This window comes from Dryas octopetala, chromosome 7, assembly GCF_963921425.1.
Source record: "Dryas octopetala chromosome 7, drDryOcto1.1, whole genome shotgun sequence".
Taxonomy (NCBI): domain Eukaryota; kingdom Viridiplantae; phylum Streptophyta; class Magnoliopsida; order Rosales; family Rosaceae; genus Dryas; species Dryas octopetala.
Window position 1 is genome coordinate 6,310,244 of NC_141372.1, and position 12,362 is coordinate 6,322,605.

General features: G+C 35.5%; 1 protein-coding gene, 1 long non-coding RNA gene and 1 pseudogene across 2 annotated transcripts; 2 read left to right on the plus strand and 1 right to left on the minus strand.

The window, feature by feature from the left end:
• Positions 1–1,561: 1,561 nt before the first annotated feature.
• On the plus strand, positions 1,562–2,798 carry LOC147279026 (uncharacterized). The gene is made up of 2 exons (XR_015123566.1): positions 1,562–2,000; positions 2,413–2,798. It is a non-coding gene; the product is annotated as an uncharacterized LOC147279026 (long non-coding RNA).
• A 3,966-nt stretch (positions 2,799–6,764) lies between these two features.
• LOC147279027 (DUF581 family protein, putative (DUF581)) lies at positions 6,765–9,003 on the plus strand. The gene is made up of 3 exons (XM_086252421.1): positions 6,765–6,955; positions 7,617–8,730; positions 8,834–9,003. Exons 2-3 carry the CDS (start codon positions 7,661–7,663, stop codon positions 8,988–8,990), a joined length of 1,227 nt encoding a protein of 408 aa, XP_086108547.1. The 5' UTR covers positions 6,765–6,955; positions 7,617–7,660; the 3' UTR covers positions 8,991–9,003.
• A 452-nt stretch (positions 9,004–9,455) lies between these two features.
• Positions 9,456–12,058, minus strand: LOC147279028 (pentatricopeptide repeat-containing protein At3g62890 pseudogene; annotated as a pseudogene).
• Positions 12,059–12,362: the final 304 nt, after the last annotated feature.

The following is a 12,362-nucleotide window of genomic DNA, read 5'->3' on the forward strand; positions in this document are numbered from 1 at the left end:
GTTCAATATCGTACAGTACTCGCTATAAAATTGCATGTGTTTTGTCGAGGGATTTCCTTTTCTAATTTTGGAAGGTTATCGAATCACTTGCATCATGGAAAATTCAAGTCTTTCTCTTTAAAAGCCAGTTAATTAAGTAGACTCAAATTTAGGGGTGGGCGTTTAAACCGGAAATCGGATGCACCGAATCAAACCGGGGGGAAAAAAACCGTAAAAAACCGCTTTGACCAAAACTGGTCAACACCGGGTCAAAACTGGACTGGACCGGTCCAATTCAGTTCCGGTTCCAGTTTTGCACTTCATAGAACTGGACTGGACTGGACTGGACTGGACCGTTTAATTAATATGTATTTTTAATTTTTATACAATTTTTATAAACTTTTTAAACATTTTTACACACATTTTTACATACATTTTTACACACATTTTACACATTTTAGATAATAAAATTAATATTAACCTAACTATATTTTAGACCCTAAAATATATTTTATATAACTATATGGCCTATATTCTATATATATAGTAATGTTTTAGTATATAATTTTAGTTATACCTTTTATAATAAAATTAGTATATTTTTTATACTCTATAATCTATACACTAAATCATATATCCTAGAATTATTATAGTTTTAGGGTATAGTATATAATTATAAACTTCTAATAGGAGAAATTATGTATTAGGGTTTAGGGTTTAAAGTTTAAACGAAACCCTATACCCTAAACTCTAAAAGTAATAAGTATATAACATATATAACTAATAACTATATAAGTATATAACCCCAATTGAAACCCCAATTAGACTCATAGTCAACTATAACTCTATACCCTAATACAATTACAACCATATACCCTAAACTATATTAATTACTCTATACATATATAAATAATAAGTATATAAACATATATAACTATATAAGTATATAACCCCAATTGAAACCCCAATTAGACTCATAGTCAACAATAACCCTATACCCTAATACAATTATAATCATATACCCTAAACTATATTAATTACTCTATACATATATAAGTAATAAGTATATAACACATAGAACTATATAAGTATATATTATATAACCCCAATTAGACTCATAATCAACTATAACCCTATACCCTAATACAATTATAATCATATACCCTAAATTATATTAATTACTCTATACATATATAAGTAATAAGTATATAACATATATAAGTATATAACCCCAATCAACCCTAAACCATTTTTGTTCTTTTGTTTTATTTCCAATTGCCCAAAGGCACTAAACCCCAATCAACCCTAATTGAAACCCCAATTACTCCTAAATTAGTCAATTACCTAATTGAAACCCCAATAAGACTAATTAGTAATTTAGTACCTAATTGAAACCCTAAATTACCCAAAACCCAATTACTCCTAAATTAATCAATTACCCAATTAAAAGTTTGAAACCCCAATTACTCAATTAGACTAATTTAGTCAATTGATCAAATATTACCCCAATACCCCCAAATGAAACAACCACTCACGCACTCATCTAGTCAATTTAGTCAATCTCCAATATAACAAAACTCATTCACTCATTCAGACAGTCACTCACTCAATTCCAAACCCTAAGCTCGCGTCGCGCCGCCCTCTTTCGATCTCCAATCTCATCAGCTCTCAGCCTCTCACGGTCTCACCTCTCAGTCTCTGGGTCTCTCACCTCTCAGTCTCGCAGCTCGCCTCTCATCCTTCATCTATCACTCTCAGTCTCGCAGCTCGCCTCTCGCCCTCGCCATCTTCCTCTCTTCCCGTCGCCGTCGCCGTCGCCAACTCGCAGTCACTCTCTCACGTCTCAGTGTCTCAGTCAGTCACTCTCCCCTCTCACTCTCACATCTCAGTGTCTCAAACCCACGATCGTCTCAGTGTGTCGTCATCGCCGTCGCGATCTTCCTCTCGTGATCAGTCCATCGCGATCTTCCTCTCGCCGTCGCCTCTCGACTCGGCTCTTGATCTCGCCTCTCAACCCGACTGTAAGTTCTCTCATCTCTCATCTCTCATATCTCAGTATCTCACTCTGTCTAATTTACTAAATTAGGGTTTGATTTTGGGTTAGGTTTAGGGTTTGATTTGGGGATTTAGGGTTTGATTTTCTGATTTACTTGAATTTGGGTTTGATAATTTTGATTGACTAATTTACTTGTTGTTTGGGAAAATTGGAACTTGCATGCTGGGTTTATTGATTTACTGATTTACTTGTTGGGTTTGATAATTTTGATTGTTAATCTGTCTGTTAAATTGTTAGGAGAGATGGAGCCCCAATTTGTTAAGTTGAATTCTATTGTTTAGTTGCTTAGTTGCTTAGTTGCTTAGTTATTTATTTATAGTGTTTGATGACAATTGGTTGTTGATAGGAGTTATTTGAAGACAATTGATTTTTGACAGGAGTTATTTGAAGACAATTGGCTGGTGGCAGGGGGTTGATGATTGGCTAGGGTATTTTCATTTGTGTTATTTTTAGTTATGTAACTCAATTTGTATTTAATTGGTTTGTACTTTGTAATTTGTATTAGGTTGGTTTGTAATTTGTATTTGGTTTGTACTTCTTTAGCTTTGGTTGGTTTTTATTTTTTAATTTACTTGCATTTGCACTTGGACAATGGTGTATGGTTAGTAAGTTATTAGGTTATTTTTTAATTTACTTGCACTTGCACTTGATGAGTGATGAAATGGTTTGTCACTTTGAGTCTTTAAGGTTGTGAAATGGTTAGTGGTTGATATCTTGTAGGTTGTGGAATGGTACAAAAAATGTAATGGTTGAATGTTGATGACTTGATTTCTTATATGTTAATTGTTAAATGTTGAATTGTTGTGATTTGTTGTGAATTGTGATTTAAACAAATGGTTGATTTGTTGTTAAAAAAAATGTTTTGATTTGTTGTTAAAAAAAAATATTGTGATTTGTTATTAAAAACTAAAAAAAATATGTTTTAAAATTATTTTGGCCCAAAAATTTAATTGGGCTAAGGCCCAAATAGTGAGGCCCAGTTCCAAACAGTGAACTGGACTGAACTGGAACTGTTCCAGTTCAGTTTGGTCCAGTTCTGAGCCAAAATTTTCAGTTCTCTGGTACCGGACTGGACTGGATTAGCTCCACAGTTCAGTTTACAGTTTGGGGTGAGCACTAGACTGTACTGGACCGTGCCCACCCCTACTCAAATTTCTATTCAAAGTGTTCAATGAAAATTGAAGATGTGTACCTCTATATATATTCAGGCCATCCAGCAATTCTGTTAGAAATGGTATTTCTTGTACCACTTCTTGTTTCAAGTCCTTCAAGTGCTGAGAAGGAATTCAGAGTCAGCTTAAACAAATACCTCTACATGATAGGCCAGCTATAAAAAATAAAAGAATTACAAACAATGGATCTTCAGGTTACAACACATGCTATAACTTTTGGATCAATAATGCTAATTGTTTCACATTTTTTTCTTCGTATTTGTATCTTATTCTATGTGTTATTATTTTACTGGATAGAGTATTTCTTTTTTTTTTTTAGATTTTATTTTTTTATTTTTTAATATTCAATATATGAATATAATATAAGGTGATATAAAATGATGGTATAAAAATATAATAAATTAAGCATTACTATTTTAGATATATGCTATATCTTCATATGTGTATCAATAATAACGAGGGAAGGTAATGAGATATAAATGTTACAGACCTCAATGAAGTTTTTGATAATTATCTTTGCGTCTTCATTCTGTGGCTGTGCCATTTGCTTGAAATGATCGATGATGACTTGAGACAATCTTTTGGGTACCACAAGATACCTCGAGACCTGCCCTCTTATGTCTCAACCCTAAAAATATTTAGGGTAACTCTTAGAAATGCAAAAACACAAATTATTAAAAAAAATCTTGAAGCCCTTAGGATTGGTTCAAGTAGTGGGGGTAAGTACTAGGATTATGCTAGATCTAAGATTCGATTCTCTTCAATTTTTTTTTTAAAATCTTGAATATATATATATATATTCAATCAAAGTTAAAATATTCAAAGTGTGAGTGTTTTAATTTGAGTAGTGAAAACATTAACTTTATTATTTAACATTTTTTTTTTTAGTTGGAAGAAGAAGGTATCGAACTTAGGTGCATCGTGAGCAATTCTAGTGCACTTTCAACTAAGCTACTCAAATATTTTTTTTAAGTTGGTATGGAGAATTAAAGTTTCATAAAATTTTATAACAAAAAAAAAATGATTTAGGAGATGTCACATTCCTAGGATTTATGAGAGAAACCCAAAAGTGAGGGCATGCCGCATGCATAAGGAAAAGTCATAATCTTTTTGGAATGGAAATGGTCCTACTTATCTTTCCATTATATTTTGTTTCATTCATTTGCTTCCATCTAAATCTGCAGCTAGCTTTCACTGAAGTACTAGATGAACATCTCCTTGCATAGCCAATTCTTAATTTTCAATTTAAGTAGTTCATTGTGAATCCTAAGAGGATTGAGATGTAAAAAAAAAAAAAAAAAGATGTAAATTCTAAGAGTTTTTCTATATTTTTTAGGGTTTAATTATAAAACCCAAAAAATTATAATAAATAACTTAGATTAAAAATTAAAAAATAGTTAGGATTGTAAGAGAGTTTAAATCCTACGCACGTACAAACACTGAAACACCTCACATCAAATGAATGCATTGCCCTCTCGGAGAACGATACAGAAGGATAAATAATTAATAAATGCACCAATAATGTTTTTGCAGCTTGTCTGTTTTTTTTTTCCAAAAATTTACAGAAATATTAAAATAAGAGACTTGAAGAGTACATCAAATATGAATTGACCCCGTTAAATCATTCAAACGGCGATGTGTTGAGAGCCGTGACCGTTTGTCAGTCATAATGAAAATCCAGAGTCCGCAGGTCATTTTTGTCGTCTTGTGATGACTCAGCTTCAAAAGGGGTAAAGAGGAAAGTAAGAAACTGTACCTTTTTTAATTGCTGTTGCAGTTCCTCTCCAGAACTTTACCCTCCAATTATGCCAGTTGCCAAGGCACCACCCGGTACTGTGCTATTTCAATCTACCCATTCACGGTTCCCCACTTTAAGAAAATATCTAATTCACCCTTCTTGACAAAAGATCATTACTCTAGCTTTAACTATAAATATTTGTTTCTTAATTTCACTCTTCAAATTTGTTACTCTTTTGGAACTTCATTAAAATAGAGTAATAATTTTCACACTTTAATTTTCATTTTAAATTAGGAATTATTTCTTGCTTCGTGTCGTGCTAGTGTTAGTTAATTTAATAATTGTGTTGCGTTTGTGTTAATCCACAAAGCTAAGACTTAAATATGATACAATCGGTGACCTACAACTCATTTATGCTTGTGCTTTATTCATGCTTAGTTCAGTCTCATTTTGTGTTCATGCTTGTACTATACTTGACCAGTTTCGTACTCGTGTTGTATTTAATGGGCCAAAGACTTCAACCCTACCTTTATTTGTGTCGTGCTCAAACCGGTCTGACCCGTTTGACAATCTACACTATAATTTTGTATATATACACTTATTTTATTTTTTTTATACTTTTGAAATTGAATAAATAAAAAGAAAATGAATTCATAAAACAAAAAATTTGACATTTTTCTTCATCAAAACAGTAGTGAACAAAATTAAATACCAAATAAATTATGCACGATAAAAGAGGAGTGTAAATAAAGTCTTTAGAGTTAGCCTAAGTGATGATGGTGGTAAGGTAAGAGTTAGAATTAGACTAGGTCTAAGGTCGATTCCCTCTAATATAAAATAAATAAATAAAGGTACACGTATAAATAGAAGTGTAAAAATCATTACTCTTAAATATATTTAATATATTATAAAATGTATGATTATCATTATTAGTCTACTAAGACTCTAAGAGATAGTGTAAATTAAGTTTTGTGTAAGTAGTAAGTAATTTAATGTGAAAAGCTTACTTACATGTGGAACAATGCATTTTTCTCTCACAAAAAGTGGATCCATAAATAATAATGAATTTCGTATCCACTATTGTGAGAGTTTGGTGCAAAGGATTTATAACTTGATAGCATATATTACTATTTATACATATGTGATAGCGTATGTTATTGTTTTAACACATATAGTGCATGACGTAAGAATGTTCGACTTTCACAAATATATGAAAGTTTTATTTTCTTCTAAGTATTCACTATTGGAAGAGTCGGGTGTATAAGATTTAAATCTTTATAATATATGTTGTTGTTTTATATATGTGTGACACGAAGTAAAGATATTAAACTCTCATAAAAAGCATAAAATTCATAAATAATAATAAATTTTATATCCATTGTTGTAAGAGTCCATCCAGCATTATTGCATTTACCAAGCTGAAAATGCAATTCCATCTTAAAACAATAAAACTAGGAGTGTGGAAGATTGTTATAAATCAAAGGATTTAAGTTCCAAACAATTCGCGGCCAAAAAAAAAAGTTCCATACAATTCATTCGGTTACTACTTACTAAGTTACTAGCATGCACTTTTAGAAATTTGTTTCAATTTTATGAAAATGTGGCCTGAAACCATTTGCCATTTGCCATTTGCCATTTGGCGCTGAGGTGTCAATAGAACAAGAGGAAGGATGTATGTAGGAGAGAAAGCTGGTAAAATACGTACGAAAAAGTTTTTCTGTGGACAAAATACATTATTGCATACAGACATTGTTTTATTCTAGAGAGAGATGACAGAGAGAGGGGGAGAGAGAGACTGAGGAGTATTTCAGAAGCTCACTACTTCGCTGATTTTGAGGCATGAAATATAGAGAGAGTGAGAAAAAAGAGAGAGAGGAGTGCAGCACAAGTTTCACACATACAGACACCTTGTGAAAAAACAAAAGCTCATTATTTTTACTGCATTTGGGTCTCTTCCCTCAAAATCACCATCTCTCTGAAGTTTCCAGAGCTGAAAGAGAGAGAACCCAGGTGGGTTTTTCTTCTTTGAAGCCATTCTAATCCCTCTCTCTCTGTGACTCTTTCTTTTGAATCCAATGTTGGGTTTCTTATGTTTCATCCTTTTGCTGTTATGTACTATTTTCTCTGGGTTTTGCGGGATTGAGCTAAAATATTCAAGCTTCTACCTTTTTCTGGGCGTTGATCGCTTTCTTGTGCATGTATAATCTACTTTGAAGGGTTTCTTTGTACGTTCTTGGGGTTTCCTATCTGGGTTTTCTTTGTTGTATGATTAAGTGGATTTGTTTGCTAATGCTTTAATGATTTCCAGGGATTCAACCCCCCTTTTCTCCCTACATTGGATTTTTTTACCAAGCAAGCTATTTTCTACCTTACATTTGATTAGACATTTCTCTGTCCTTCCAGACACCCTTTAATGCTTTAATTAAACCCAAATAAAAAAATCTTATATGAAATCTTTTTTGATGATCCAAAATCCACTGGTCAAATACTTCTTTCATCTCACTTTATGTATGTGATAGAGGTTTAATCATGTTTCATATATTTCTTTGGTGCAATGCAGTTCATGAATTAAGGCGATGATACTTTTTTCTTGATGACTGTTAGCTGTTGATTCTTGATTATAGAAGAATGTACTAATTTCATCCAAACCCTTGTTGATTTTTTGGAACAGAAAGAGGGGGGCTTTTGGTTCCCAAAAGGGGGATTTCTGAGATAATGCTGAGGAAGAGAAGCAGGTCAATTCAGAAGGATCAAGACCAAATGGGTCATCTGCCAATTTCTGATGCTGGGTCTGAGTCACATTTCCGGTCTGATGTTCTGGGACACAACAACAACAACAACCCCAAAAGCAACTCTTTTTTCAGTGTCCCTGGTCTGTTTGTGGGGCTGAGCTCTAAGGGTTTACCAGATTCTGATTCAGTTAGGAGCCCAACTTCTCCTCTAGATTTTAGGGTGTTTTCAAATCTAGGCAACCCCTTTAGGTCCGCAAGGTCAACAACCCATGATGGGCACCAGAGGACCTGGGGTACCAGCAAAGTAGGCCTAAGCATCATAGATTCTCTTGATGATGATGTGAAAAAATTTTCCGGGAAAGTTCCCAGATCATCAGAGAGCAAGAACATTCTTTTTGGACCTGGGATGAGGATTAAGACCCCATATTCTCAATCCAATACCAATTCTTTTGGGTCACCTAAATCTCTGCCTAAGAATTATGCAATCTTCCCTCACTCCAAAATCAAATCTCCATTACAAGAGGGCAGCTCTGATGTCCTTTTCGAAATCGGAGAAACCCCATCAGAGTCATTTGGGAAGATCCGGTCCTGTTCTTTGGATTCTAGTAGGACATTTTCAACCCTATCGGGTTTAAGCAACCTTAACCCCAATCCCAATTCTGAGAAATTTTGTTTGGAAAATTTAACCAGTAGTACCCAACAATTTATTGGAGGAAGCCCAAACTTAAGCACCCAAATGAATGCTGGATCCATTGGGTCCGGCACTGGGTTTGTTGGGTCTCTCTCAGCAAGTGAGATTGAGCTTTCTGAGGATTACACTTGTGTAATTTCTCATGGTGCCAATCCCAAAACAATTCATATCTTTGGTGACTGCATTTTGGGATGTCACTCTAAAGATTTGAGCAATTTTGGTAAGAATGACCAGGAGAAGGAAATCGTATCCCCTGGGCTGGTGACTGAGAATTTTGTTCAGTACCCCTCAAATGATTTCCTGAGCTTCTGCTACTATTGTAACAAGAAATTGGAAGAGGGGAAAGACATTTACATGTACAGGTATACAAAAGACACATGTACTACTAGCCTTTTTATGATGTGCAAAGCTCTGCTGAATAACTTTGAATTTTAGTACTCATATATATCATTTGATTTCTTGCAGGGGTGAGAAGGCATTTTGCAGTTTGAGTTGCCGTTCCGAGGAGATTTTGATTGATGAGGAATTGGAAAAATGCAATGCTAAGTCTTCTGAAAAACCTCCTGAGTCAGATGATGATGCCAAGGAACTTTTTGGAACCGGCATCATTGCCGATATATAAGAGACGGTGCTCTTCCGCAGCCACCATGCCCATGATTGATGAGTCCATCACAGACGCCACTGATCATCTGTTTACAAAGAGCTGTTTATGTGCATCGCTTGGCAGCAGCCATGGATGATCGTTTTGTACATTGTTGCGTTTGCTAGTTGTGTTTCAGCTTTCATGGTCTTGGTGGGTGGATGAGGGGTTAAAAACTCAACTAGTTTTGCTTTCCATAAATCAGACATTTGATGTATGTTATCAAAGTACTGTTTCCTTATAATTCATGTAGAAGGGTGATAGCCTACTTTTTTGGCTCCCCCATTTTTACTACTTCGACCTTAGTCTCTGTTGTGACCAGAGTTGATGTGTAATCCCGAACCAGTTTTTGACTGAATATATAAAGTACTATTACAATACAACCTGTTGTCCTTCCCTTGTTCTTTCAAATTTTGATTAGTCTTGGAGTTTGGATGGAGATGAGAAATTTCTGAGCATAGGATGCAAATTATGATCTGGGTTCACCAATAATCTTTACAAGAGCAATTTCCATCTACAAACCTATGGAATCTGTAATTATCCCTGATAACAATTTCTCTGTTATACGCCTGAGATATTAGTTTCATGGCTGAGTGACAATCTCCACAAATCTGCAGATTATTAACAACACGGATAGGAGTTCTTGCAGGGCTGTTTATAAGACCAAAAGCAACAGCCAATCTTTCACTATGGTGAGATGATGTTTCTTCAAGCTTTAGCTTTTGTAAGCTACCCTTCATCTCATCCAACATAGCATAAATTTCTACAGATTGAGGGTTTGAGAAATCCCAAGCTGTAAATTCATGTACAATTCCTTTTTGTTCTGTTAGACTACATCCTGGTTGCTTCTTCATTCCCAGTTCATGCAGCTTCTTTCTTGCCCAGCTCACATCATCCCATCTACCAGCTTTTGCGTATATGTTTGAAAGAAGAGCATAAGCAGCATCATTTAGAGGGTCTATCTCAATGAGTTGTTGAAATGCTTTCTCTGCTAATTTTATATTCTGATGGCTTCCACATGCTCTCATCAAGGAACTCCAAATTGAGATATCTGGTTTGATAGGCATGAGTTCGATAAATTTAACTGCCTCACCTAAGTGTCCCACTCTACCTAGGAGATCAACCATACACCCATAGTGCTGGATCTTAGGAACAATACTGTAGACACTACTCATCTTGTTGAAGTACATATACCCTTCATTGACTAACCCTCCATGGCTACAAGCAGATAGTAGAGCTACGAAAGTGACATGATCCGGCTTTATTGCTAGCGCTTCCATTTCCGAGTAAAGATCAATAGCTTTCCTGGCTTGCCCTTCCATGGCATGTGCTGCTATCATAGCAGTCCACACAAACACATTTTTCTCAGTCATCTCACAGAAGACCTCATAGGCTTCTTCAATGCTTCCGCACTTTCCATACATGTCAATCAGAGCAGTTCCCAGCATGTTATCCAACTGAATGTGATTCTTTTTGATGTAAACATGGACCCAAATGCCATGATTCAAGGCTGCAACACTAGCACAGGAAGATAGCACACTGACTAAAGTGATCTTGTCTGGCTGCACATTCGAACTCTGCATCTCATGGAATAACTCAAACACTTCCCCGACTCGATGAGACATGGTATAGCAGTTTATCATAGTGTTCCAAGAAATCACATCCTTCTCAGGAATCTCATTAAAGAAAAATCTTGCCTTCTCAATATCTCCACTTCTGCAGAACCCATCCAACATTGAATTCCATGAAACAACACTCTTGCAAGGTAAGTGCTCAAAAATTAAGCACGCCTCAGCCAGAAGTTCGCATTTTGCATACAAGTCTATCAGAGCATTCCCAAGAAATCCTTCAACAATGACTCCATATTTGACAATCAGACTGTGAATGGATCTGCCAAATTCACTATCTCCCACATGAGCACAAGCTGAAAGTGCAGTAACAATAAGAACCTCATCTGCGATTAAATGTTCTTCCCTCATTTTCCTAAATAACTCCAGACTTTCATAATAGTAGCCTCCTTGAACATAACCCGAAATCATTGTCATCCACGAAATCAAGTTCCTCTCTGTCATCTGGTCAAACAGGCACTTAGCAGCATACATTTCATTAGATTTTACATACCCACCAACCAATATAGTCCCCAAAACAACATCAATTTCAGACTCGCATCTACGCACAAGCTCAAATGCTTTCTCCATGTTCCCACATTTGGCATACATGTCTACCAGACAATTCAACAAATTCCCACTAATCTCCAATTCATTCTCCCTAATATACTGGTGCAACTTCTCCCCTATTTCCAAATCCTTAAGCTTTGCACACGCAGAAACTAAGCTAAGCATCGTAATTTCGTCGGGTTCAACTCCATCAGCCTGCATTTCCTGAAATAAATTCAAAGCCTCACAATGCATTCCCATATGGACATGGCATGATATCATTGTATTCCAACTAACCACATCTCTCTCAGGTAATATCCCAAACAATTGACACACTTCATCCAATTTTCCACACTTTGAATACAAACCCATCAAATTCTTCACCAAAGACCTATTACCCCCCAACCCAATTTTCAAAATCCTGCTTTGGACCTCACTTCCCTGTTGAAAGGCCAAAAGTCTAGAACAAGCATTTATCAAGAAGTGGAAAGTGGATGCATCCAAAGGCACTCCTTGAGTGACCATGTTAAAGTAAGCTAAAATCACATCTCCAAAAGAACCCATTTTGAGCTTGTTTTCCATAAGGGTGTTCCAAACAGTGGTCTCTGGCTCATGGGTTTGACTGAAAACAAGATGAGCATAGTCAAGGTCTTTGATGGTGATGAAGAACCAAAGAACATGGCTAGCTGTAAAGGAGTCATGGAGGAGGTTTGTGGTGATCAACTGGGCATGAATTGGTGCAAATTCTCTAAGGTTTGAGCAAGATTTCGACAAGGAGATGATGCAGTTTGTTCTTGGAACTTGAATAGAGGTGTGGTTTTGATTTTTAGTTCGTTTTTCTGTGGGGAGAGACACAGTTGGGAGAATAGCAGGAGAGGCTGTGGCCATCTTGGAATTTTGGCCGTTGGTTCCCTCCAAGTTTCATTTTGTTGTAGCTTGTAAGTTATAGATAAGATTGGATTAGACTAGCCAAGTGGGATAAATGATTCGTGGATTCAGTTGTATACCAGTGCCTTTATTGCATTTGTGAGAAAATTGGAAAACTAACCAAAATGTAGACATACTTTTAGGCTTTTAGCCTTTTGTAATCTTTAAATAAAAGGAAAAAATTCAAAATGCTGATTAATATAGGACAATGCTATTTGCACTCTCACAATTTGTCATCTTACACTCTTTCTGTGTTTATTGTAAAATAATA

What these genes read in the sequence shown, in the direction of transcription:
- LOC147279027 (XM_086252421.1), top strand. Translation starts at nt 7,661, where the DNA reads ATGCTGAGGAAGAGAAGCAGGTCAATTCAGAAGGATCAAGACCAAATG. An exon ending in AAAGACATTTACATGTACAG is followed by an intron (nt 8,731 to 8,833) that starts GTATACAAAAGA and finishes GATTTCTTGCAG; the next exon opens with GGGTGAGAAGGCATTTTGCA.